The sequence below is a fragment of the Pimephales promelas genome, chromosome 5 (genome assembly GCF_988280905.1).
Source record: "Pimephales promelas chromosome 5, fPimPro1.hap1.1, whole genome shotgun sequence".
NCBI lineage: Eukaryota > Metazoa > Chordata > Actinopteri > Cypriniformes > Leuciscidae > Pimephales > Pimephales promelas.
Window position 1 is genome coordinate 28,000,352 of NC_142773.1, and position 25,117 is coordinate 28,025,468.

A 25,117-nucleotide genomic window follows, 5' to 3' on the forward strand; every position below is an offset into this window, starting at 1 on the left:
GAGTTGAGAAATAGCCTACACATTTCAAGTTTTCAACATTATCATAAAACCATTTCTTTATTATATCACAATAGCCATATTGACCTCAATAATCGACAATGACATTTTCCCCAAATCGTGCAGCCCTATTTTTTAGGGGGAAAAAAGTATCATTGTCTTGTGATAGTCATTCAGCTTTTGACCAATATTGATTTGGCATGTCAAATCCCACACCTGATGTGCCTTATTATTGTGTGTGTGTGTATGTGTGTTCTTTTGGAGGGTGTGGTGGTTGTAGGGAGGGGGACCCATGAGCTTCAGTGCCCAGGGGCCCCTGGGGGTACTATTCTAGCTACTAGGTATAGGCTATCATTAAGAATGTAAACAGGTTTAGATGTTTATTTCATGTTGACTCCACACAAGGTAGGCATCTTGAGAAATTACTACCAATCAAGGGAGGCTAATTTCTTTGAAAACCAGTGTTAATATCCTATGCAGTCAGTGTTGGAATATATTTTACTTACAAATCGAACTATGTAGCTGGTAGTTTGACTACTCATAGCAAAAAACACTGATCTGATCTTCCTGTGCTGAAAATACCAACGGCACATTTCTAAAGATTTGCAAACATCTGATACAGCAGTTACAGTAAAAGACTGCGCTTTTTTATGATTCCTTTCTTTGCACTTTGAGGTCTGCGCCTGACACTGCATACGGTCTGAGGCATGATAAGCCTATTTACTACCTGTTTGCTTTGACAGCTTTGGAGCTCAGTGTGCTTCTGTGTGACTGTGATCCCCTTCCGCCTGCTCTGGGGGATTTAGGTAAGGCATTCATCATGACACACACACACACACACACACACACACAGTGACTCACACGTTTCTCATTCTGTTCTTTTACACACACTCTTGTTCACTTTCTCTCCATGCGGCAGCCCAGGTGGCAGTAAAAACATGGGTTATTATAGCATCCAGGATATTTTTATTCAAGGAGTTCCCGCTGAAATACGTACTCGTACGTCAAATGTAACGAATGACAAGCTCAGAGAGATACTGTGGTGATGGTGGTGCTAGTAGTATGTAGATCATGGGATCTGTTCAGTTCTGACCTCTTACTCAATACTAGGTGAACAAAACAGTCAGGACATTATTATGAACTTTACCCTTGTTTTTAGCTTCATAATACAAAATAGACAGAATCACTCAATGGATACTCAGAGGCTTAGAATGACAATATGTAGGATACCCTTATTTCACAGGTTCTAGTTCTACATTAGGGGATTTTGTGATATTTACTCAAAATTGTATGTTTACAGGTTATGTTTTCATGTATTTTCAACCTAGAGCATCCTGAAAGTGGAAGATCACATTAAGCATGCTGCAGTTACTCACATAGGTGGACTGTTCTCTCCGCCAGTGTCCCAGACCACAGCAATACATCAAGAGAACATCCAGTGGGGTCCTGAGGATGGTGCAGCCAAAAATCACTCTTTCTGTGAGACACAACCTCTGGTTCCCTTTCTGTAAGGGACAGCCATCACATCAGTCTGAGGAGAGACACAGCATCAGGTAACTGTCTCCGTTCCACACAGCCTCTACTCCAGTAAAAAGCGTGTCAAAAGCGAACATTCCTCCACAAACAGTGATGAATGCGATGCAGTTAGTCAAAGTGAGTGATTCACATCCTCCTGATGCTTGAGACCAACAGGCTCACAGTCTGCTGGCTCCAGGTGTGTGCGGTTTTGTTCGATCCGCTCTTCTCCCGTTGAGTTCCTCGCCTTATTTATTTATGCCCTCCCCAGACAAACCCAACCCCACCCCACCCCTCCCACCGCACCCCTTTTTTCAAAGACAGACACAGGCTCAGAGTTTAAAATTGATGCACGGTGTAAATGTCATTTTCCTGCCTGACTTTCTCTGCGTCAGCTTTTCCCCGCCCACTCCGGCCAATCAGAATCCAGAAGTGAGCCACGTCTGGGTTACCTTGTCTCCAGTCCACACAGGCAGAGGAGGCTGGAGTCCACCGTCTGCTGTCTCTCCCTGGTTTCTGCCGCTTCTCTAACTCCACGACTGCTCCCGGCTCGCGCCTCCTGTGGATACAGGCTTTTTCTGTCTGTTTTTCCCTCAGTCGTCAGGGGCGCTCCTGATTACCTGTGTTACCCCCTTGTGTCCTTTCTGTGGCTGTAGTTTGCCATTTTCCTTCGCTCCCGGTTGCTACACTGCATGGTCGAGCACTTAGTGATGCTCGTAACGCAGGAGAAACACAGAGTGAATTCAAATGTGCTCCCCTCTTCCTCTCATTGAATCTCAGCCCATTTTCTGCATCATGGGCTTTATCAGTTATTCCACTCCTCTTCTTTATCTATTATTGTATCTGAGTGTCTGTCCTTGATGTCTCCTCTCCCTCTGTTGTCCCCTGCTGAGGAGGCGAGCGAGAGCTCATGCAATTTCATTTGCAGCATCTGTTCACATGCTGACTGTCGAGTTTAAATGGAAGGAATTAAAATTAAGCTCTATTCTGAAATCTGTGGGAGACACACTGAGGCAAACAATTCAGTCACACTCAGAGATGGGTTTTTATAATTTTCTTTCGAGCGAATAAATTACACCTCATTGGTTAGATGGGAATAATGCCAGGCTGAGAAAATAGGCTTGAAATAATCATCAGACAGAGAACGAAGAATATTATATTCAGAGATTTCTTCAGGAATACTTACGATACATAAAGCAATATTCGGGGAGCTCATAGACTTCAAAAATGTTTGGATGTTTATTTACATTTATTTGACTCTATATATAGTCATATATATTTTATTAAACATTCAAACATTTTTGTGAATATGTATGTATGTATATGTGTGTATGTGTGTGTGTGTGTGTGTTTGAACATTTAATAGAAAAGTCATGGATAGCTCAGCTGTAAGTTGTAATTGGTAAGTTACTTTCACAATATACAGTGAGAAAATACATTTGACAGGACATTTGATGAAGTTGTATTGCAAAATGCTGTAAAAAAAATTATTTTAGAAGTAAAAAGTATTGATTACCATATTATTCACTGCGAAAATCTAACAGAGACAAAACATACTTCTGGAAGTAAAAAGTATATTTTAATATATCATTTATATATATATATATATATATATATATATATATATATATATATAATTATTACCTTAGAATTGTTACCTTGTTACCTTATTACCTTACAAATATATATATATATATATATATATATATATATATATGTATATATCAATAATGTTATATTTTGATCATTTGAAAATTATTGAAAAAATATTGTTTTTTATAAAAAATTCTGTAAAATTGATAACATGCATATTATCCTTATAATTAAAATTAGAGCCAGACCGATATATCGGCCGGCCATTATTATTGGCCAATATTAGGCATTTTCCAAAATATCGGTATCGTCAGTTATAATGGCCGATAAATGAATATTTAAAAAAATAAAAACGGACGAAACACGCTTCAATCATCTCTCCTTGGCCTGTTATATTGAAAATGTATGTTTTACAATTTGCAGTATGATGTTATCTATTGCTAAATTATGGCTCATCATAGACTAGCTAACCACAAAGCCAGCTAATGCCACTATCATCAGTGGAAGACCGCTAACGTTAACATTAATGAGCTTGGAAACCACAATTAACTTTTTCTGCCTAAATAAAGTAATGATTACTGTATTTATAGCTAGCATATCTCTAGTTACAGTTGCTGCATTGTAAAATGTAAGTTATACTTGCGAGGAGTGAACATTTAGACATAGAGAAAAAGTGTCAAACGTATCTTGTGCAGAAAAGTTAGCTTTTCTTTTACACGTGTGTGAAATCCAACAACATTTAATAGTAAAAAAAATATCGGCCGATATATCGGAATATCCGATTTTAAAACCCAAAAATATTTGTATCGGTATCGGCCTTCAAAATCCTTTATCGGTCGGGCTCTAATTAAAATTATTAAAAATGTACTAAAATTTAATTAAATAACTAAAAATAATTAATTTTTAAAATTAATATAAATGTGTGTGTAATATATATATATATATATATATATATATATATATATATATATATATTTATATACACACACACACACATATATTAGAATGTATTTAATAAATAGTAAAAGTTAAGATCTGGTAAAAAGAATATAGAACTGTAACTCTCTCACACTGTCATAGTTCTCAATGTTACAAATGCATTACTTAGTATATGAAAACAACAATATCAAATTGTGTGCTCATGTATTATGAAATTAAAAAGAAATGATGGATGGAATTATGGTTTGCAGAAATATGAGGATTTTATGAGATGCAAGGGGATTTCTAAACATCATGGAAATTCAAAAGCTTCTCTGCATCTTATGATATGCATCAGAGTAGAATCAAAGTATTACTGTTCAGGCTTTTTATGAAAAGCAATCAGTTTTTACATGATCAAAACATGTCCTGGCATAAGATGAGCTAGCATTATCTTAAGTCAATATGAACCGTAGCTACACTCATATGCTGAAATGAAATCCAACAATAAACTTTTGCAATATCAGAAGTTCTTAATAAAATGTTATATTCTAAAAATTTGAATAACATTAGGCATAATGAATTATGATGCATTGAAAAACACCAAAACAGAAAGCTTTAAAACATATAATGTGCTCAAAATATTTACACAAACAGCATTTACCAATATATTTTTCAATAAATACTAATAGAAAGACTAAAACTTCAGATGTTTGTCAGTTTTGGTAATCTGTAAAACAAAAAATTACAATAATGAAATATATACACTTTCATTCGAGACTGAAAAATATTTACAAGTTGGCTGTAAATCTGTATGGATTTCTTCTGCTATTTTTTACCACAATGTCCTCAGAACATGCTTCTTTTGTTCAGGAGCTTTAGTTTAGTCATAAAGACAAAGTACACAAAAGATACCACAGCAAGAATATTCTTTAGTATGTACAGCACGGGGGTCACGTAACCGAAGACCCCCAGCAGGCATATGCGCACTACCAGAAAGGGCAAATCTTGGGAAAGGATACTGGTTGAAGCCAGCAGAGGACTGTCAGGAGTAATAACAGCACGCAGGATGGATAGATAAGCCAGTATGTAAATGGGAAACACCCACGCTGAGTAATACACAGAATCAGACTCGGTCACCCTCACCATTTCCACTGTGTCAAACCAGAACATGAAGGTGGCCACAAAGAGATCATGCCGAGGGTCTCGTATCCAGACAAAGCGAAAGGGACCCGAGTCAGAATGAGAGGAGTAGAGATATGCCGTGCTGCTGGTGCGAGACGGGCCGTGTGCATCTGCATCTCCCCAACGGCCTGAGAGTGACCCATTCCTGACCGCTGATCTCGGAGACGTGTCGCCATCCCGTCCGTTAGAGTGCAGCTGTGCGGACACTGATGTCACCTGCTCCAAGTGAGTCAGAACCGGACCCGGCATCTCAAAATCCAGCTCTAATCCGCTTGCTTTTTAAAAAGAGCATAAAGGTAGAGCACAACTTAGACAGATCATTTAATTGACCGTATTTATTGGCTATTATCTCTTACCCTGTCCTGTCAGACGAAGAGGGCGAATTCTCTCCACTATGTCCACACAAATGAGGGAGAACAAGACCAGAGAGACGGGGAGCTCAGTGAAGCGGTCATACTTAATTCCAGCGTCAAGCTGAACCTACACAACCATAAATAGGCTAGAAGTTTGCTGAGAGAAGCAAGTGTTAGGAGCAAAATAACTTGTATCATCCCAAGAGAAAATAGAGATGGAAGACTGACAATGAGTTTTAGATGTGTCAACAATAAACAGTCAAAAACCGTGAGAACCCCTTTAGAAACTGGTAATGCATTGACCGGTATTGCACATCTGAAGACTACGGGCCTCGTGATTTTAACCAGAGACTTAAGTTGGCTGAAATACAGCTCCATTCACCTTCCACGGTCTATAATACCCAATCGTTGGGTTAATAGTAAATCTACTGTTCTTCTGTGAGTTACTGAGTACCTCAGAGAGAATCTGTTTATGAAAGTTTGTGTTGATGAGCCCTACGGTTTTTATTACATACCGAAGCTGCCATAATGTCTCGCATACTACTTCCTAGTTTCAGAACAAAGAAACAGCATATGGTGTTTGTATGCGTTCAAATGGATACAGACTTTTAAAAATGAAAGTTTTAAAGCCTGATTCCATTAAGAACCTCCGGAAACCATCAATGTAGTGATGTTTATATCAACCTAGGAACCAATATTTTGTTAAGAACTAACGTAATGGAGTGGGCGGCAGTGGCTCAGTGGTTCATGTAGGTTGTCTACAAACCAGAAGGTTGGTAGTTAAATCCCCGGTTCCACCTGACCAAGTGTCAAGGTGTCCATGAGCAAGGCACCTAACCAGCTGCCGTCGGTGTATGAATGAGTGAGTGAATGGGTGAATGTGAGGCAAAATGTAAAGCGCTTTGGTAGCCATTGGGCCTGTGAAAGCGCTATATAAATGCAGTCTATTTGCCATAACAGGAAACTTTTTAATCTCCAAACCATTTACAGTGTACCTGAAGAACCTTTATTTTTAATGTAATTGGTAATATAGATTCTAATATTTATTTTAATATAGAATTGTTACAATGTAATTGTAATTAACAACATGTGCTTACTTTAGGTTTAGGGTTTGGTTTAGTGTTCTTGTAATTATGCATAATTAGCCTAACTGTTCTAATACAGGAAATACATTCAAATAAACTGTCTTGCTGCATATTCATATAGCAATTTCTTAATGAGACAGAATAATACATTACCTTTGAGTTGGCTATGATGATAGCAAAGCATGGTAAAGTGCTGAGAATCACATATGCAAGTGTAACAGGTCTCCTGCAGAAGAAATAAGTGCATTAATAAACACAATTAGCATCACAAACCAAGAGACATAGGTTAGAAATGAAGAGCATGATTTAAAAGAGGGAAGGAGGGAGGGAGGAATAAGCGCTTAGTTATAATGCAGCTTGGTTTATAGTCAGTTGACATGAATTGTTTAGACATGTAGTGTGACATGCTATACTAATTCATCTAAACTTTTTCAGTATTTTTCCACACAAGTCCATTATTAGTTTCTTTTGAATATATTAAAACAATTTGTTATTTAGGCCGCGGAAGCATTTATAGTGCTGATAAGAAACGATCAGTCTGGGGACATAATGTGTGTATTTTAACTTGTATGAAAATTAGAACTAAAAAGTTAGTGTTGAATAATAAGAGTTCATGGATCAACTAGCCTCGTATAAAAATGGAGAAGCAGCGGATAGTACTCACCAGTTAGTCACTTCTGAGAACCGTTGAGTCTTAAGGATGAAGTATTTCAAAGGAGCCCACACAAACAGGGTTGCAGACGCCATATAGGCCACAGAGGCGGCCACCACCAACCAGTAGGCTGTGTCACTAGACTTCACAAGTCGAATTACTGAAGCAAAGCGCTCCATAACTACAAACACAGGAATACAGAGACATGCAAACTGCAGAAGCTCATAAAGGATGAGTTTGACAGTCTTCCATGATGGCATCTTGACAGTATGAGTCTTCAGTAAATCCCCACGAGTGAGCTGTCACTAAATGCATCCAGTGCATCTCCCACAACACTGAATGACTGAGTGCTTTGGACTCTGTACACTGGCACTGCTTACACTGCATTCTTACAGGTACTCTTTTATTGCCATGGTAATGAAGCAGTCATTCTCTTTTTATGGAGTTATGGGAAGAAAAACATGTCATTCCAGTAGCAAACTGAAACATTACAGTCATAATGCCTAACTGCAATGTCCCCATTTCAAAAACCTTTATTAATGGTGTTCTTAGCACAAAAACAGTAAAAGCAAAACAAAAATGAGCATGAAAGTGACTCATTTTATTTTACTTATCAAGTAGTATTTTGCGGAGACTACACTAGGTAGGAAATACACTTGGTAGGAAGTACACTAGGTAGTGAGTACGCAAGGTGATTTAATTTAATGACCACACAGCCAGGCTGGTGGAATTTGTTTTCAGTACAGCTCATTTCTTGGGTGCAGGTTCCAGAAAATAACAATGAACATTAAACATGTATAATACACAGCAGGTAGGGATTATACTAGGTAATGAGCACACTAGGTAGGAAGTACACTACCAAAAACACTTATGAGTGAAAACAAAACAAGGACCATGACGTTGCCCTGTATGGGGCGACGACATTGGTACCCCTTTCGTGTTTTTTTTTTCGGGCGAAAAATTACATTTCTCCAATCTTCTCAAAACTCTGGATTCTGATAGAGGGCCATGAGACTTAGACCTGAGTGCAAAAATGAAGGCTCTAGACCCTTCCAGAGCTGAGATATCGAAACTCAAAAATTCGACCCGAAAAAAAAAAACGACAGTGGTACCCCTTTCGTTTTTTTTTTTGGGGCGAAAAATTAAGTTTCTCCAATCTTCTCAAAACTCTGGATTCTGATAGAGGGTCATGAGACTTAGACCTGAGTGCAAAAATGAAGGCTCTAGACCCTTCCAGAGCTGAGATATCGAAACTCAAAAATTCGACCCAAAAAAAAAAAACGACAGTGGTACCCCTTTCGGGTTTTTTTTCGGGCGAAAAATTAAGTTTCTCCAATCTTCTCAAAACTCTGGATCCTGATAGAGGGTCATGAGACTTAGACCTGAGTGCAAAAATGGAGGCTCTAGACCCTTCCAGAGCTGAGATATCGAAACTCAAAAATTCGACCCGAAAAAAAAACGACAGTGGTACCCCTTTCGGGTTTTTTTTTCGGGCGAAAAATTAAGTTTCTCCAATCTTCTCAAAACTCTGGATTCTGATAGAGGGCCATGAGACTTAAACCTGAGTGCAAAAATGGAGGCTCTAGACCCTTCCAGAGCTGAGATATCGAAACTCAAAAATTCGACCCGAAAAAAAAACGACAGTGGTACCCCTTTCGTTTTTTTTTTTTTTCGGGCGAGACTTAAACCTGAGTGCAAAAATTGAGGCTCTAGACCCTTCCAGAGCTGAGATATCGAAACTCAAAAATTCGACCCGAAAAAAAACGACAGTGGTAGGGGAGAGTGGGGTAAAGTGAGACATTTTTTACATTTGCTCTCCTCTAAGTGAGCTAAAATGATATATCAGTAAGATTTATACATTTCCCATTAATTCAGGATGTTTTCTACCAATCGAAATTATCTGAATGTATTCAGGACGAAGGGCAGTGAAAATATGATTGTTTTTAAAAAAGTGGTCTTGTGTCTCACTTTACCCCAGCCCAGGGGTAAACTGAGACAGACCAGAGAAATCAAGGGGGTAAAGTGAACCAGCTGGGGGTAAACTGATCCACTTACTTTTTATCAGAGCCCTAGCTCCCTGGAAAGTGGACGACTGGTATCAGTCAGGAGTGAGTATGGGTGTGTTTAAAAGGAGAAAAGTGATCTTGACAAATACATCCAGCCTAGGTTGTAGGGCCCTTTACGAGGGCAGGCTCGTCTCATAGTAAAGCCTGGAGAAACGCCTACATATCAACTGTCTAGAGGGCGGCGCATGTGCCATGCATCCTGAACCAGGGTGCGGATATGTTATCCAGAGACAATGTTCCCCCAGGAGAATGGTCTCTTCACCCACAGACGGTTCAGCTAATATAGAGCATCTTCGGCAAGGAAGAGGTAGACCTCTTCGCCTCAGAAGAGCAGGGGTGTGCTTGCCCATGATTGGCCAAAACATCCGCTGAATGCATTCCTTCCAGTCACGATGTTACCACAGGTCATCGAATGGATCAGGGAGAGCAAGTGTGTTGTGCTATTAATAACCTCTCTCTAGAAGACCCAGTTATGGTTCTCCATGCTGGTACAGCTGCGGTGGTGCTGAGGAGAGATGCACCGATTAGTTTGCCATCCCCATGAGGCAAGAGCGCTGTCAACTAGACGCCTCTACGCTCAGAAATGGGTGGTAATTTCTGGCTGGTGCGCTGCACGGAGCCTGGACCCCTATTTGTGCGAAGTATCGAGTATACTCGCCTTCTTACAAGGGAGTATGGACGTGGGTCGTACCCCTTCCACATTCAAAATGTATGTGGCTTTGATCAGGGGATCGCTTTAGTCGACTTAACCTGACTACCTTTGGCTGAACTGGCCAATATAAAGGCTTAGGCCACACCCATTCTGGATGGCTCTGATATGCCAAGGCACGAAGCAGCCTGATTGGTTCTTTCGTCTGAGCCGCCTCTCCACAGGTTCATGCAAGTTGCCACAGCACATCCAATGTCCGCACTAGCCGTTCATCTGTGTCTGCTACAGCTGCTCAGCGTTTGAAAGATTTTGGCTTCAATATTCCACATTTTTAAAACAGACCTCCTCTTCTCAATATCTTGTCAGGCTTGTCAATAATTCTATCTCTTGCAGCTGCTCTTATAGACATATTTCCTTCCTTGACCTCAGCGGCTGCACTCTCCATCTCCTCAAGGGGTGTTTTGCCCCAGGTTGTCTTCCTGGTGTATTATCTTGGCATGATGACTTTTCTACAATGTCAATGACATTAAAAAATAAAACATATGTAATGTAATATTACATTAAAATATTTTTAGGACTAAACTTAACTTGTGCCTCACGTCTCACTTTACCCCATAGTATTTGTCTCACTTTACCCCACTGCCACATTTTAGCAAAAAACGATCTCTCTTAGTAATTCAGGATACTCTTCAGCTATCATCATCACATGGATTCATATGTTAATAGTTCATCAACATGTATGATATACATTTTTCTACCTGAATCAATTTGCTTTACCACAACAGTTGATTAAGTTGACAGCAAGAAAATTTACTTTTACATGCAAAAAACATATTTTTGTGAAAAAAACATGTTTATAACAGCACCATGAGCTCCTCTCCTTTATGGCCAAGGGGAAATGGAATGGGCTTAAAAACATAATGGTCACACAACCACAAATGTGTTTGGTTGACTAGATACAGAGGGTGTCTCACATTACCCGATGTCTCACATTGCCCCGCTCTCCCCTACCCCTTTCGTTTTTTTTTTTTTTTGGGCGAAAAATTAAGTTTCTCCAATCTTCTCAAAACTCTGGATTCCGATAGAGGGCCATGAGACATAGACCTGAGTGCAAAAATGGAGGCTCTAGACCCTTCCAGAGCTGAGATATCGAAACTCAAAAATTCAACCCGAAAAAAAAACGACAGTGGTACCCCTTTCGTTTTTTTTTTTTCGGGCGAAAAATTAAGTTTCTCCAATCTTCTCAAAACTCTGGATTCTGATAGAGGGCCATGACACATAGACCTGAGTGAAAAAATGGAGGCTCTAGACCCTTCCAGAGCTGAGATATCGAAACTCAAAAATTCGACCCGAAAAAAAAACGACAGTGGTACCCCTTTCGTTTTTTTTTTTTTCGGGCGAAAAATTAAGTTTCTCCAATCTTCTCAAAACTCTGGATTCTGATAGAGGGCCATGAGACATAGACCTGAGTGAAAAAATGGAGGCTCTAGACCCTTCCAGAGCTGAGATATTGAAACTCAAAAATTCGACCCGAAAAAACAACAACAGTGGTACCCCTTTCGTTTTTTTTTTTGGGCGAAAAATTAAGTTTCTCCAATCTTCTCAAAACTCTGGATTCTGATAGAGGGCCATGAGACATAGACCTGAGTGCAAAAATGGAGGCTCTAGACCCTTCCAGAGCTGAGATATCGAAACTCAAAAATTCGACCCGAAAAAAAAACCGACAGTGTTACCCCTTACGTTTTTTTTTTTCGGGCGAAAAATTAAGTTTCTCCAATCTTCTCAAAACTCTGGATTCTGATAGAGGGCCATGAGACTTAAACCTGAGTGCAAAAATGGAGGCTCTAGACCCTTCCAAAGCTGAGATATCGAAACTCAAAAATTCGACCCGAAAAAAAAACGACAGTGGTACCCCTTTCGGGTTTTTTTTTCGGGCGAAAAATTAAGTTTCTCCAATCTTCTCAAAACTCTGGATTCTGATAGAGGGCCATGAGACATAGACCTGAGTGCAAAAATGGAGGCTCTAGACCCTTCCAGAGCTGAGATATCGAAACTCAAAAATTCGACCCGAAAAAAAAACGACAGTGGTACCCCTTACGTTTTTTTTTTTCGGGCGAAAAATTAAGTTTCTCCAATCTTCTTAAAACTCTGGATTCTGATAGAGGGCCATGAGACTTAAACCTGAGTGCAAAAATGGAGGCTCTCTAGACCCTTCCAAAGCTGAGATATCGAAACTCAAAAATTCGACCCGAAAAAAAAACGACAGTGGTACCCCTTTCGTTTTTTTTTTTCGGGCGAAAAATTAAGTTTCTCCAATCTTTTTAAAACTCTGGATTTTGATAGAGGGCCATGAGACATAGACCTGAGTGCAAAAATGGAGGCTCTAGACCCTTCCAGAGCTGAGATATCGAAACTCTAAAATTCGACCCGAAAAAAAAAACGACAGTGGTACCCCTTTCGTTTTTTTTTTTCGGGCGAAAAATTAAGTTTCTCCAATCTTCTCAAAACTCTCGATTCTGATAGAGGGCCATGAGAAATAGACCTGAGTGCAAAAATGGAGGCTCTAGACCCTTCCACAGCTGAGATATCGAAACAAAAAAATTCGACCCGAAAAAAAAAAACGACAGTGGCACCCCTTTCGTTTTTTTTTTTCGGGCGAAAAATTAAGTTTCTCCAATCTTCTTAAAACTCTGGATTCTGATAGAGGGCCATGAGACATAGACCTGAGTGAAAAAATGGAGGCTCTAGACCCTTCCAGAGCTGAGATATCGAAACTCAAAAATTCGACCCGAAAAAAAAACGACAGTGTTACCCCTTACATTTTTTTTTCGGGCGAAAAATGAAGTTTCTCCAATCTTCTCAAAACTCTGGATTCTGATAGAGGGCAATGAGATTTAAACCTGAGTGCAAAAATGGAGGATCTAGACCCTTCCAGAGCTGAGATATCGAAACTCAAAATTTCGACCCCCCAAAAAAACGACAGTGTTACCCCTTACGTTTTTTTTTTGGGGCGAAAAATTAAGTATCCCCAATCTTCTCGAAACTCTGGATTCTGATAGAGGGCACTGAGACTTACACCTGAGTGCAAAAATGGAGGCTCTAGAGCCTTCCAGAGCTGAGATATCGAAACTCAAAATTTCGACCCGAAAAAAAACGACAGTGTTACCCCTTACGTTTTTTTTTTTTGGGCGAAAAATAAAGTATCCCCAATCTTCTCGAAACTCTGGATTCTGATAGAGGGCACTGAGACTTACACCTGAGCGCAAAAATGGAGGCTCTAGACCCTTCCAGAGCTGAGATATCAAAACTCAAAATTTCAACCCGAAAAAAAAACGACAGTGTTACCCCTTACGTTTTTTTTTTGGGCGAAAAATTAAGTATCCCCAGTCTTCTCGAAACTCTGGATTCTGATAGAGGGCACTGAGACTTACACCTGAGTGCAAAAATGGAGGCTCTAGACCCTTCCAGAGCTGAGATATCGAAACTCAAAATTTCGACCCGAAAAAAAACCCGACAGTGTTACCCCTTACGTTTTTTTTTTTGGGCGAAAAATTAAGTATCCCCAATCTTCTCGAAACTCTGGATTCTGGTAGAGGGCACTGAGACTTACACCTGAGTGCAAAAATGGAGGCTCTAGACCCTTCCAGAGCTGAGATATCGAAACTCAAAATTTCAACCCGAAAAAAAAACGACAGTGTTACCCCTTACGTTTTTTTTTTTGGGCGAAAAATTAAGTATCCCCAATCTTCTCGAAACTCTGGATTCTGGTAGAGGGCACTGAGACTTACACCCGAGTGCAAAAATGGAGGCTCTAGACCCTTCCAGAGCTGAGATATCGAAACTCAAAATTTCGACCCGAAAAAAAAAACGACAGGGTTACCCCTTACGTTTTTTTTTTGGGCGAAAAATTAAGTATCCCCAATCTTCTCGAAGCTCTGGATTCTGGTAGAGGGCACTGAGACTTACACCTGAGTGCAAAAATTTAGGCCCTAGACCCTTCCAGAGCTGAGATATCGAAACTCAAAATTTCGACCCGAAAAAAAAACGACAGTGTTACCCCTTACGTTTTTTTTGGGGGGGCAAAAAATTATGTATCCCCAATCTTCTCGAAACTCTGGATTCTGATAGAGGGCACTGAGACTTAGACCTGATTGCAAAAATGGAGGCTCTAGCCCCTTCCAGAGCTGAGATATCGAAACTCAAAATTTCGACCCGAAAAAAAAAACGACAGTGTTACCCCTTACGTTTTTTTTTTTTGGGCGAAAAATTAAGTATCCCCAATCTTCTCGAAACTCTGGATTCTGATAGAGGGCACTTAGACTTACATCTGAGTGCAAAAATGGAGGCTCTAGAGCCTTCCAGAGCTGAGATATCGAAACTCAAAATTTCGACCCGAAAAAAAACGACAGTGTTACCCCTTACGTTTTTTTTTTTGGGCGAAAAATTAAGTATCCCCAATCTTCTCGAAACTCTGGATTCTGATAGAGGGCACTGAGACTTACACCTGAGTGCAAAAATGGAGGCTCTAGAGCCTTCCAGAGCTGAGATATCGAAACTCAAAATTTCGACCCGAAAAAAAACGACAGTGTTACCCCTTACGTTTTTTTTTTTGGGCGAAAAATTAAGTATCCCCAATCTTCTCGAAACTCTGGATTCTGATAGAGGGCACTGAGACTTACACCTGAGCGCAAAAATGGAGGCTCTAGACCCTTCCAGAGCTGAGATATCAAAACTCAAAATTTCAACCCGAAAAAAAAACGACAGTGTTACCCCTTACGTTTTTTTTTTGGGCGAAAAATTAAGTATCCCCAATCTTCTCGAAACTCTGGATTCTGATAGAGGGCACTGAGACTTACACCTGAGTGCAAAAATGGAGGCTCTAGACCCTTCCAGAGCTGAGATATCGAAACTCAAAATTTCGACCCGAAAAAAAAAATGACAGTGTTACCCCTTACGTTTTTTTTTTTGGGGCGAAAAATTAAGTATCCCCAATCTTCTCGAAACTCTGGATTCTGATAGAGGGCACTGAGACTTACACCTGAGTGCAAAAATGGAGGCTCTAGAGCCTTCCAGAGCTGAGATATCGAAACTCAAAATTTCGACCCGAAAAAAAACGACAGTGTTACCCCTTACGTTTTTTTTGGGGGGGCAAAAAATTATGTATCCCCAATCTTCTCGAAACTCTGGATTCTGATAGAGGGCACTGAGACTTACACCTGAGTGCAAAAATGGAGGCTCTAGACCCTTCCAAAGCTGAGATATCGAAACTCAAAATTTCGACCCGAAAAAAACCCGACAGTGTTACCCCTTACGTTTTTTTTTTTTGGGGGGGGCAAAAAATTAAGTATCCCCAATCTTCTCGAAACTCTGGATTCTGATAGAGGGCACTGAGACTTACACCTGAGCGCAAAAATGGAGGCTCTAGACCCTTCCAGAGCTGAGATATCGAAACTCAAAATTTCGACCCGAAAAAAAAACGACAGTGTTACCCCTTACGGTTTTTTTTTTTTGGGCGAAAAATAAAGTATCCCCAATCTTCTCGAAACTCTGGATTCTGATAGAGGGCACTGAGACTTACACCTGAGCGCAAAAATGGAGGCTCTAGACCCTTCCAGAGCTGAGATATCGAAACTCAAAATTTCAACCCGAAAAAAAAACGACAGTGTTACCCCTTACGTTGTTTTTTTTGGGCAAAAAATTAAGTTTCTCCAATCTTTTCGAAACTCTGGATTCTGATAGAGGGCACTGAGACTTACACCTGAGTGCAAAAATGGAGGCTCTAGACCCTTCCAGAGCTGAGATATCGAAACTCAAAATTTCGACTCGAAAAAAAAAACGACAGTGTTACCCCTTACGTTTTTTTTTTTGGGCGAAAAATTAAGTATCCCAATCTTCTCGAAGCTCTGGATTCTGATAGAGGGCACTGAGACTTACACCTGAGTGCAAAAATGGAGGCTCTAGACCCTTCCAGAGCTGAGATACTTAATTTTTCGCCCAAAAAAAAAAAAACATAAGGGGTAACACTGTCGTTTTTTTTTTCGGGTCGAAATTTTGAGTTGGAAGGGTCTAGAGCCTCCATTTTTGCGCTCAGGTGTAAGTCTCAGTGCCCTCTATCACAATCCAGAGTTTCGAGAAGATTGGGGATACTTTATTTTTCGCCCAAAAAAAAAAAACGTAAGGGGTAACACTGTCGTTTTTTTTTTGGGGTCGAAATTTTGAGTTTCGATATCTCAGCTTTGGAAGGGTCTAGAGCCTCCATTTTTGCACTCAGGTGTAAGTCTCAGTGCCCTCTATCAGAATCCAGAGTTTCGAGAAGATTGGGGATACTTAATTTTTTGCCCCCCAAAAAAAAACGTAAGGGGTAACACTGTCGTTTTTTTTTCGGGTCGAAATTTTGAGTTTCGATATCTCAGCTCTGGAAGGGTCTAGAGCCTCCATTTTTGCGCGCAGGTGTAAGTCTCAGTGCCCTCTATCAGAATCCAGAGTTTCGAGAAGATTGGGGATACTTAATTTTTCGCCCAAAAAAAAAAACGTAAGGGGTAACACTGTCGTTTTTTTTTCGGGTCGAAATTTTGAGTTTCGATATCTCAGCTCTGGGAGGGTCTAGAGCCTCCATTTTTGCACTCAGGTGTAAGTCTCAGTGCCCTCTATCAGAATCCAGAGTTTCGAGAAGATTGGGGATACTTAATTTTTCGCCCAAAAAAAAACGTAAGGGGTAACACTGTCGTTTTTTTTTCGGGTCGAAATTTTGAGTTTCGATATCTCAGCTCTGGAAGGGTCTAGAGCCTCCATTTTTGCACTCAGGTGTAAGTCTCAGTGCCCTCTATCAGAATCCAGAGTTTCGAGAAGATTGGGGATACTTAATTTTTCGCCCAAAAAAAAAACGTAAGGGGTAACACTGTCGTTTTTTTTTCGGGTCGAAATTTTGAGTTTCGATATCTCAGCTCTGGAAGGGTCTAGAGCCTCCATTTTTGCACTCAGGTGTAAGTCTCAGTGCCCTCTATCAGAATCCAGAGTTTCGAGAAGATTGGGGATACTTAATTTTTCGCCCAAAAAAAAAAATAACGTAAAGGCCTGTTCACACCGGGACGAATTTCGCGCGCGTTATTCGTCGACGTTTAACGCCTCGTGACTAAACAATGGGCGCCAATGTGAGTGTTCACACCGACGCGAAAAACGCCACGCGTAAAAGCGTCATTTTTAAAAAAACGCCTCGGGTTCGTTTTTTTGGTTTGACGCGCCGCGTCAAAACCTATCCGACCAACGAGATCGGCGGGTTTGCTCACGTGTCTGGTACTTCTGAAGTTACAGTAAAACACAACTTGAGGGCGCTCAAACACAAAACGGTCTTGCCGAGCACACATACGGCGAAGAAGAGACAAGATACCTACTGTATGGGCAAGATGAATGTTGAGCTGCTGGTCTCGGAGCACAAAGAGCTATAAGATAATATTTATATTAGTATTTCTGTAATAATAGTATAGTATAGGGTGACCAACAGTCCTGTTTTCCCGGGACATATGTAAAACGGTCACTTTGTGCTTTATAGAAATCTGAGTTGAGATGAGAACTGCGCATAGTGTGCATAATGTCAGTTAGATTTTGACAAGTGAGGAGAGGAGATAACCGCTGTGCCGACTCTTTGTATTCTTTCTTTTATTTTATTTTTCTATTGTGACCAGATGCTTGTTTGTTTGTTTTCTCTCGCTCGATCCCCGTGTATGAGGAGGACGAGTGTGACGTTTGAGTGGTTTTATTAAACGCGGGGAAATACGACAACTCTCGTCTCTCGTGCATCTGTTCATCTGACAACTGCTATGTTTTTATCTCTGGGCAACATCTCAACTTTGTCCTGTTTTTGTCCTGTTTCCACGTCCTGTCCTGACTGTTTTTAAGTGATGAAAATGTCCTGGTTTTCAAACAAAAACTGCTGGGAAAGATCAGTTCTACAGGAAAATATAGATGGGCAAACAAGGTGGATGAGGAAGAAAAGCAAGATAAAGAAAATGAAAACTAAAGATATAAATAGATTTTGTTAGTTCGTTTTTGTAAGTTTGTGAGAGCTATTTTTTGTTACATTTGGAGGCATTTTTTAGTTATTTATTATTTATATATTTATTTTTCTATATTTATTATTTGTCTTACAGAAGACATTATTTCTATCATTATTTCATTCGTTTTTTTTCTATCTCTCAAAATAAAACATTGAGACATGAATATGATCACCCTAGTATAGTATTCTATTATTATTTCTGTTTTACATTAAGCGCCATCTAATGTCAGGGAATGAATTTGCACGTTCACTCGGCTCATCGTCAGCGAAAAACGCTTGGGTGTGAACACAAAAAACGCGTTGAAAAACGCTGACGAATAACGCGCGCTGATATTCGTCCCGGTGTGTACGGGCCTTAAGGGGTAACACTGTCGTTTTTTTTTCGGGTTGAAATTTTGAGTTTCGATATCTCAGCTCTGGAAGGGTCTAGAGCCTCCATTTTTGCGCTCAGGTGTAAGTCCCAGTGCCCTCTATCAGAATCCAGAGTTTCGAGAAGATTGGGGATACTTAATTTTTTGCCCCCCCCCCAAAAAAATGTAAGGGGTAACACTGTCGTTTTTTTTCGGGTCGAAAGTTTGAGTTTCGATATCTCAGCTCTGGAAGGGTCTAGAGCCTCCATTTTTGCACTCAGGTGTAAGTCTCAGTGCCCTCTATCAGAATCCAGAGCTTCGAGAAGATTGGGGATACTTAATTTTTCGCCCAAAAAAAAAACGTAAGGGGTAACACTGTCGTTTTTTTTCGGGTCGAAATTTTGAGTTTCGATATCTCAGCTCTGGAACGGTCTAGAGCCTCCATTTTTGCACTCAGGTGTAAGTCTCAGTGCCCTCTATCAGAATCCAGAGTTTCGAGAAGATTGGGGATACTTAATTTTTCGCCCCCCCAAAAAAAACGTAAGGGGTAACACTGTCGTTTTTTTTTCGGGTCGAAATTTTGAGTTTCGATATCTCAGCTCTGGAAGGGTCTAGAGCCTCCATTTTTGCACTCAGGTGTAAGTCTCAGTGCCCTCTATCAGAATCCAGAGTTTCGAGAAGATTGGGGATACTTAATTTTTTGCCCAAAAAAAAACGTAAGGGGTAACACTGTCGTTTTTTTTTCGGGTTGAAATTTAGAGTTTCGATATCTCAGCTCTGGAAGGGTCTAGAGCCTCCATTTTTGCGCTCAGGTGTAAGTCTCAGTGCCCTCTATCAGAATCCAGAGTTTCGAGAAGATTGGGGATACTTAATTTTTCGCCCAAAAAAAAAAACGTAAGGGGTAACACTGTCGTTTTTTTTTCGGGTCGAAATTTTGAGTTTCGATATCTCAGCTCTGGAAGGGTCTAGAGCCTCCATTTTTGCACTCAGGTGTAAGTCTCAGTGCCCTCTATCAGAATCCAGAGTTTCGAGAAGATTGGGGATACTTAATTTTTCGCCCAAAAAAAACGTAAGGGGTAACACTGTCGGTTTTTTTTTCGGGTCGAAATTTTGAGTTTCGATATCTCAGCTCTGGAAGGGTCTAGAGCCTCCATTTTTGCACTCAGGTGTAAGTCTCAGTGCCCTCTATCAGAATCCAGAGTTTCGAGAAGATTGGGGATACTTAATTTTTCGCCCAAAAAAAAAACGTAAGGGGTAACACTGTCGTTTTTTTTTCGGGTCGAAATTTTGAGTTTCGATATCTCAGCTCTGGAAGGGTCTAGAGCCTCCATTTTTGCACTCAGGTGTAAGTCTCAGTGCCCTCTATCAGAATCCAGAGTTTCGAGAAGATTGGGGATACTTAATTTTTCGCCCAAAAAAAAAAAATAACGTAAGGGGTAACACTGTCGTTTTTTTTTCGGGTTGAAATTTTGAGTTTCGATATCTCAGCTCTGGAAGGGTCTAGAGCCTCCATTTTTGCGCTCAGGTGTAAGTCCCAGTGCCCTCTATCAGAATCCAGAGTTTCGAGAAGATTGGGGATACTTAATTTTTTGCCCCCCCCCCAAAAAAATGTAAGGGGTAACACTGTCGTTTTTTTTCGGGTCGAAAGTTTGAGTTTCGATATCTCAGCTCTGGAAGGGTCTAGAGCCTCCATTTTTGCACTCAGGTGTAAGTCTCAGTGCCCTCTATCAGAATCTAGAGCTTCGAGAAGATTGGGGATACTTAATTTTTCGCCCAAAAAAAAAACGTAAGGGGTAACACTGTCGTTTTTTTTCGGGTCGAAATTTTGAGTTTCGATATCTCAGCTCTGGAACGGTCTAGAGCCTCCATTTTTGCACTCAGGTGTAAGTCTCAGTGCCCTCTATCAGAATCCAAAGTTTCGAGAAGATTGGGGATACTTAATTTTTTGGCCAAAAAAAAAAAGTTAGGGGTAACACTGTCGTTTTTTTTTTCGCGTCGAAATTTTGAGTTTCAATATCTCAGCTCTGGAAGGGTCTAGAGCCTCCATTTTTGCACTCAGGTGTAAGTCTCAGTGCCCTCTATCAGAATCCAGAGTTTCGAGAAGATTGGGGATACTTAATTTTTCGTCCCCCCAAAAAAAACGTAAGGGGTAACACTGTCGTTTTTTTTTCGGGTCGAAATTTTGAGTTTCGATATCTCAGCTCTGGAAGGGTCTAGAGCCTCCATTTTTGCACTCAGGTGTAAGTCTCAGTGCCCTCTATCAGAATCCAGAGTTTCGAGAAGATTGGGGATACTTAATTTTTTGCCAAAAAAAAAAACGTAAGGGGTAACACTGTCGTTTTTTTTTCGGGTTGAAATTTAGAGTTTCGATATCTCAGCTCTGGAAGGGTCTAGAGCCTCCATTTTTGCGCTCAGGTGTAAGTCTCAGTGCCCTCTATCAGAATCCAGAGTTTCGAGAAGATTGGGGATACTTTATTTTTCGCCCCAAAAAAAAAAACCGTTAGGGGTAACACTGTCGTTTTTTTTTTTCGGGTCGAAATTTTGAGTTTCGATATCTCAGCTTTGGAAGGGTCTAGAGCCTCCATTTTTGCGCTCAGGTGTAAGTCTCAGTGCCCTCTATCAGAATCCAGAGTTTCGAGAAGATTGGGGATACTTTATTTTTCGCCCCAAAAAAAAAACCGTTAGGGGTAACACTGTCGTTTTTTTTTTCGGGTTGAAATTTTGAGTTTCGATATCTCAGCTCTGGAAGGGTCTAGAGCCTCAATTTTTGCACTCAGGTGTAAGTCTCAGTGCCCTCTATCAGAATCCAGAGTTTCGAGAAGATTGGGGATACTTAATTTTTTGCCCCCCCCAAAAAATGTAAGGGGTAACACTCTCTTGTTTTTTTTCGCGTCGAAAGTTTGAGTTTCGATATCTCAGCTCTGGAAGGGTCTAGAGCCTCCATTTTTGCACTCAGGTGTAAGTCTCAGTGCCCTCTATCAGAATCCAGAGTTTCGAGAAGATCGGAGAAACTTAATTATTTGCCCAAAAAAAAAAAACGTAAGGGGTAACACTGTCGTTTTTTTTTCGGGTCGAAATTTTGAGTTTCGATATCTCAGCTTTGGAAGGGTCTAGAGCCTCCATTTTTGCACTCAGGTGTAAGTCTCAGTGCCCTTTATCAGAATCCAGAGTTTCGAGAAGATTGGGGATACTTAATTTTTTGCCCCCCCCAAAAAATGTAAGGGGTAACACTCTCTTGTTTTTTTTCGCGTCGAAAGTTTGAGTTTCGATATCTCAGCTCTGGAAGGGTCTAGAGCCTCCATTTTTGCACTCAGGTGTAAGTCTCAGTGCCCTCTATCAGAATCCAGAGTTTCGAGAAGATTGGAGAAACTTAATTTTTTGCCCAAAAAAAAAAACGTAAGGGGTAACACTGTCGTTTTTTTTTTCGGGTTGAAATTTTGAGTTTCGATATCTCAGCTCTGGAAGGGTCTAGAGCCTCCATTTTTGCGCTCAGATGTAAGTCTCAGTGCCCTCTATCAGAATCCAGAGTTTTGAGAAGATTGGGGATACTTTATTTTTCGCCCAAAAAAAAAAAACGTAAGGGGTAACACTGTCGTTTTTTTTTTCGGATTGAAATTTTGAGTTTCGATATCTCAGCTCTGGAAGGGTCTAGAGCCTCCATTTTTGCGCTCAGATGTAAGTCTCAGTGCCCTCTATCAGAATCCAGAGTTTTGAGAAGATTGGGGATACTTTATTTTTCGCCCCAAAAAAAAAAACGTAAGGGGTAACACTGTCGTTTTTTTTCGGGTCGAAATTTTGAGTTTCGATATCTCAGCTTTGGAAGGGTCTAGAGCCTCCATTTTTGCACTCAGGTGTAAGTCTAAGTGCCCTCTATCAGAATCCAGAGTTTCGAGAAGATTGGGGATACTTAATTTTTTGCTTCCCAAAAAAAACGTAAGGGGTAACACTGTCGTTTTTTTTTCGGGTTGAAATTTTGAGTTTCGATATCTCAGCTCTGGAAGGGTCTAGAGCCTCCATTTTTGCGCTCAGATGTAAGTCTCAGTGCCCTCTATCAGAATCCAGAGTTTTGAGAAGATTGGGGATACTTTATTTTTCGCCCAAAAAAAAAAACGTAAGGGGTAACACTGTCGTTTTTTTTTTTCGGGTTGAAATTTAGAGTTTCGATATCTCAGCTCTGGAAGGGTCTAGAGCCTCCATTTTTGCGCTCAGGTGTAAGTCGCAGTGCCCTCTATCAGAATCCAGAGTTTCGAGAAGATTGGGGATACTTTATTTTTCGCCCAAAAAAAAAAAAGTAAGGGGTAACACTGTCGTTTTTTTTTCGGGTCGAAATTTTGAGTTTCGATATCTCAGCTCTGGAAGGGTCTAGAGCCTCCATTTTTGCACTCAGGTTTAAGTCTCATGGCCCTCTATCAGAATCCAGAGTTTCGAGAAGATTGGGGATACTTTATTTTTCGCCCAAAAAAAAAGCGTAAGGGGTAACACTGTCGTTTTTTTTTCGGGTCGAAATTTTGAGTTTCGATATCTCAGCTCTGGAAGGGTCTAGAGCCTCCATTTTTGCACTCAGGTGTAAGTCTCAGTGCCCTCTATCAGAATCCAGAGTTTCGAGAAGATTGGGGATACTTAATTTTTCGCCCAAAAAAAAAAACGTAAGGGGTAACACTGTCGGTTTTTTTTCGGGTCGAAATTTTGAGTTTCGATATCTCAGCTCTGGAAGGGTCTAGAGCCTCCATTTTTGCGCTCAGGTGTAAGTCTCAGTGCCCTCTATCAGAATCCAGAGTTTCGAGAAGATTGAGGATACTTAATTTTTTGCCCCCCAAAAAAAAAACGTAAGGGGTAACACTGTCGTTTTTTCTTTCGGGTCGAAATTTTGAGTTTCGATATCTCAGCTCTGGAAGGGTCTAGAGCCTCCATTTTTGCACTCAGGTGTAAGTCGCAGTGCCCTCTATCAGAATCCAGAGTTTCGAGAAGATTGGGGATACTTTATTTTTCGCCCAAAAAAAAAAAAGTAAGGGGTAACACTGTCGGTTTTTTTTCGGGTCGAAATTTTGAGTTTCGATATCTCAGCTCTGGAAGGGTCTAGAGCCTCCATTTTTGCGCTCAGGTGTAAGTCTCAGTGCCCTCTATCAGAATCCAGAGTTTCGAGAAGATTGAGGATACTTAATTTTTTGCCCCCCAAAAAAAAACGTAAGGGGTAACACTGTCGTTTTTTCTTTCGGGTCGAAATTTTGAGTTTCGATATCTCAGCTCTGGAAGGGTCTAGAGCCTCCATTTTTGCACTCAGGTGTAAGTCTCAGTGCCCTCTATCAGAATCCAGAGTTTCGAGAAGATTGGGGATACTTAATTTTTCGCCCCCCCCCCCCCAAAAAAAAAACGTAAGGGGTAACAGTGTCGTTTTTTCTTTCGGGTCGAAATTTTGAGTTTCGATATCTCAGCTCTGGAAGGGTCTGGAGCCTCCATTTTTGCATTCATGTGTAAGTCTCAGTGCCCTCTATCAGAATCCAGAGTTTCGAGAAGATTGGGGATACTTAATTTTTTGCCCAAAAAAAAAACGTAAGGGGTAACACTGTTGTTTTTTTTTCGGGTTGAAATTTTGAGTTTCGATATCTCAGCTCTGGAAGGGTCTAGAGCCTCCATTTTTGTGCTCAGGTGTAAGTCTCAGTGCCCTCTATCAGAATCCAGAGTTTCAAGAAGATTGGGGATACTTTATTTTTTCGCCCAAAAAAAAAAAACGTAAGGGGTAACACTGTCGTTTTTTTTTCGGGTCGAAATTTTGAGTTTCGATATCTCAGCTTTGGAAGGGTCTAGAGCCTCCATTTTTGCACTCAGGTGTAAGTCTCAGTGCCCTCTATCAGAATCCAGAGTTTCAAGAAGATTGGGGATACTTAATTTTTTGCCCCCCCCCCCCCCCCCAAAAAACGTAAGGGGTAACACTGTCGTTTTTTTTTCGGGTCGATATTTTGAGTTTCGATATCTCAGCTTTGGAAGGGTCTAGAGCCTCCATTTTTGCACTCAGGTGTAAGTCTCAGTGCCCTCTATCAGAATCCAGAGCTTCGAGAAGATTGGGGATACTTAATTTTTCGCCAAAAAAAAAAACGTAAGGGGTAACACTGTCGTTTTTTTTTTGAGTCGAAATTTTGAGTTTCGATATCTCAGCTCTGGAAGGGTCTATAGCCTCCATTTTTGCACTCAGGTGTAAGTCTCAGTGCCCTTTATCAGAATCCAGAGTTTCGAGAAGATTGGGGATACTTAATTTTTTGCCCAAAAAAAAAAACGTAAGGGGTAACACTGTCGTTTTTTTTTGAGTCGAAATTTTGAGTTTCGATATCTCAGCTCTGGAAGGGTCTATAGCCTCCATTTTTGCACTCAGGTGTAAGTCTCAGTGCCCTCTATCAGAATCCAGAGTTTCAAGAAGATTGGGGATACTTAATTTTTTGCCCCCCCCCCCCCCCAAAAAAAACGTAAGGGGTAACACTGTCGTTTTTTTTTCGGGTCGAAATTTTGAGTTTCGATATCTCAGCTTTGGAAGGGTCTAGAGCCTCCATTTTTGCACTCAGGTGTAAGTCTCAGTGCCCTCTATCAGAATCCAGAGCTTCGAGAAGATTGGGGATACTTAATTTTTCGCCAAAAAAAAAAACGTAAGGGGTAACACTGTCGTTTTTTTTTTGAGTCGAAATTTTGAGTTTCGATATCTCAGCTCTGGA

The 25,117-nt window shown here is 40.5% G+C and overlaps 2 protein-coding genes and 1 long non-coding RNA gene across 6 annotated transcripts in view; 1 reads left to right on the top strand and 2 right to left on the bottom strand.

The window, feature by feature from the left end:
- cacnb2b (calcium voltage-gated channel auxiliary subunit beta 2b) overlaps nucleotides 1–1,502 on the bottom strand; it is a 33,481-nt gene extending 31,979 nt beyond the window's left edge. The window contains exon 1 of the mRNA XM_039677738.2: nucleotides 1,374–1,502. Within this exon, the coding sequence (XP_039533672.1) occupies nucleotides 1,374–1,421 (48 nt within the window). The 5' untranslated portion in view covers nucleotides 1,422–1,502. The remainder of the gene's footprint in view (nucleotides 1–1,373) is intronic.
- Nucleotides 1–25,117, top strand: part of LOC148981456 (uncharacterized) — an 85,329-nt gene that overhangs the window by 1,958 nt on the left and 58,254 nt on the right. For 2 of the 4 annotated variants that reach the window (XR_016168554.1, XR_016168556.1), the window contains exons 2-3: nucleotides 741–803; nucleotides 1,298–1,550. This is a non-coding gene — a long non-coding RNA (uncharacterized LOC148981456). Of the gene's footprint in view, nucleotides 1–740; nucleotides 804–1,297; nucleotides 1,551–25,117 lie in introns of those variants that run through there. The other 2 variants (XR_016168555.1, XR_016168553.1) reach the window with 2 other exon arrangements.
- On the bottom strand, nucleotides 4,104–7,654 carry tmem236 (transmembrane protein 236). Its single transcript, XM_039677742.2, has 4 exons — nucleotides 7,311–7,654; nucleotides 6,800–6,872; nucleotides 5,565–5,688; nucleotides 4,104–5,483 (listed from the first exon to the last, which is right to left on the bottom strand). Exons 1-4 carry the CDS (start codon nucleotides 7,556–7,558, stop codon nucleotides 4,873–4,875), a joined length of 1,056 nt encoding a protein of 351 aa, XP_039533676.1. The 5' UTR covers nucleotides 7,559–7,654; the 3' UTR covers nucleotides 4,104–4,872.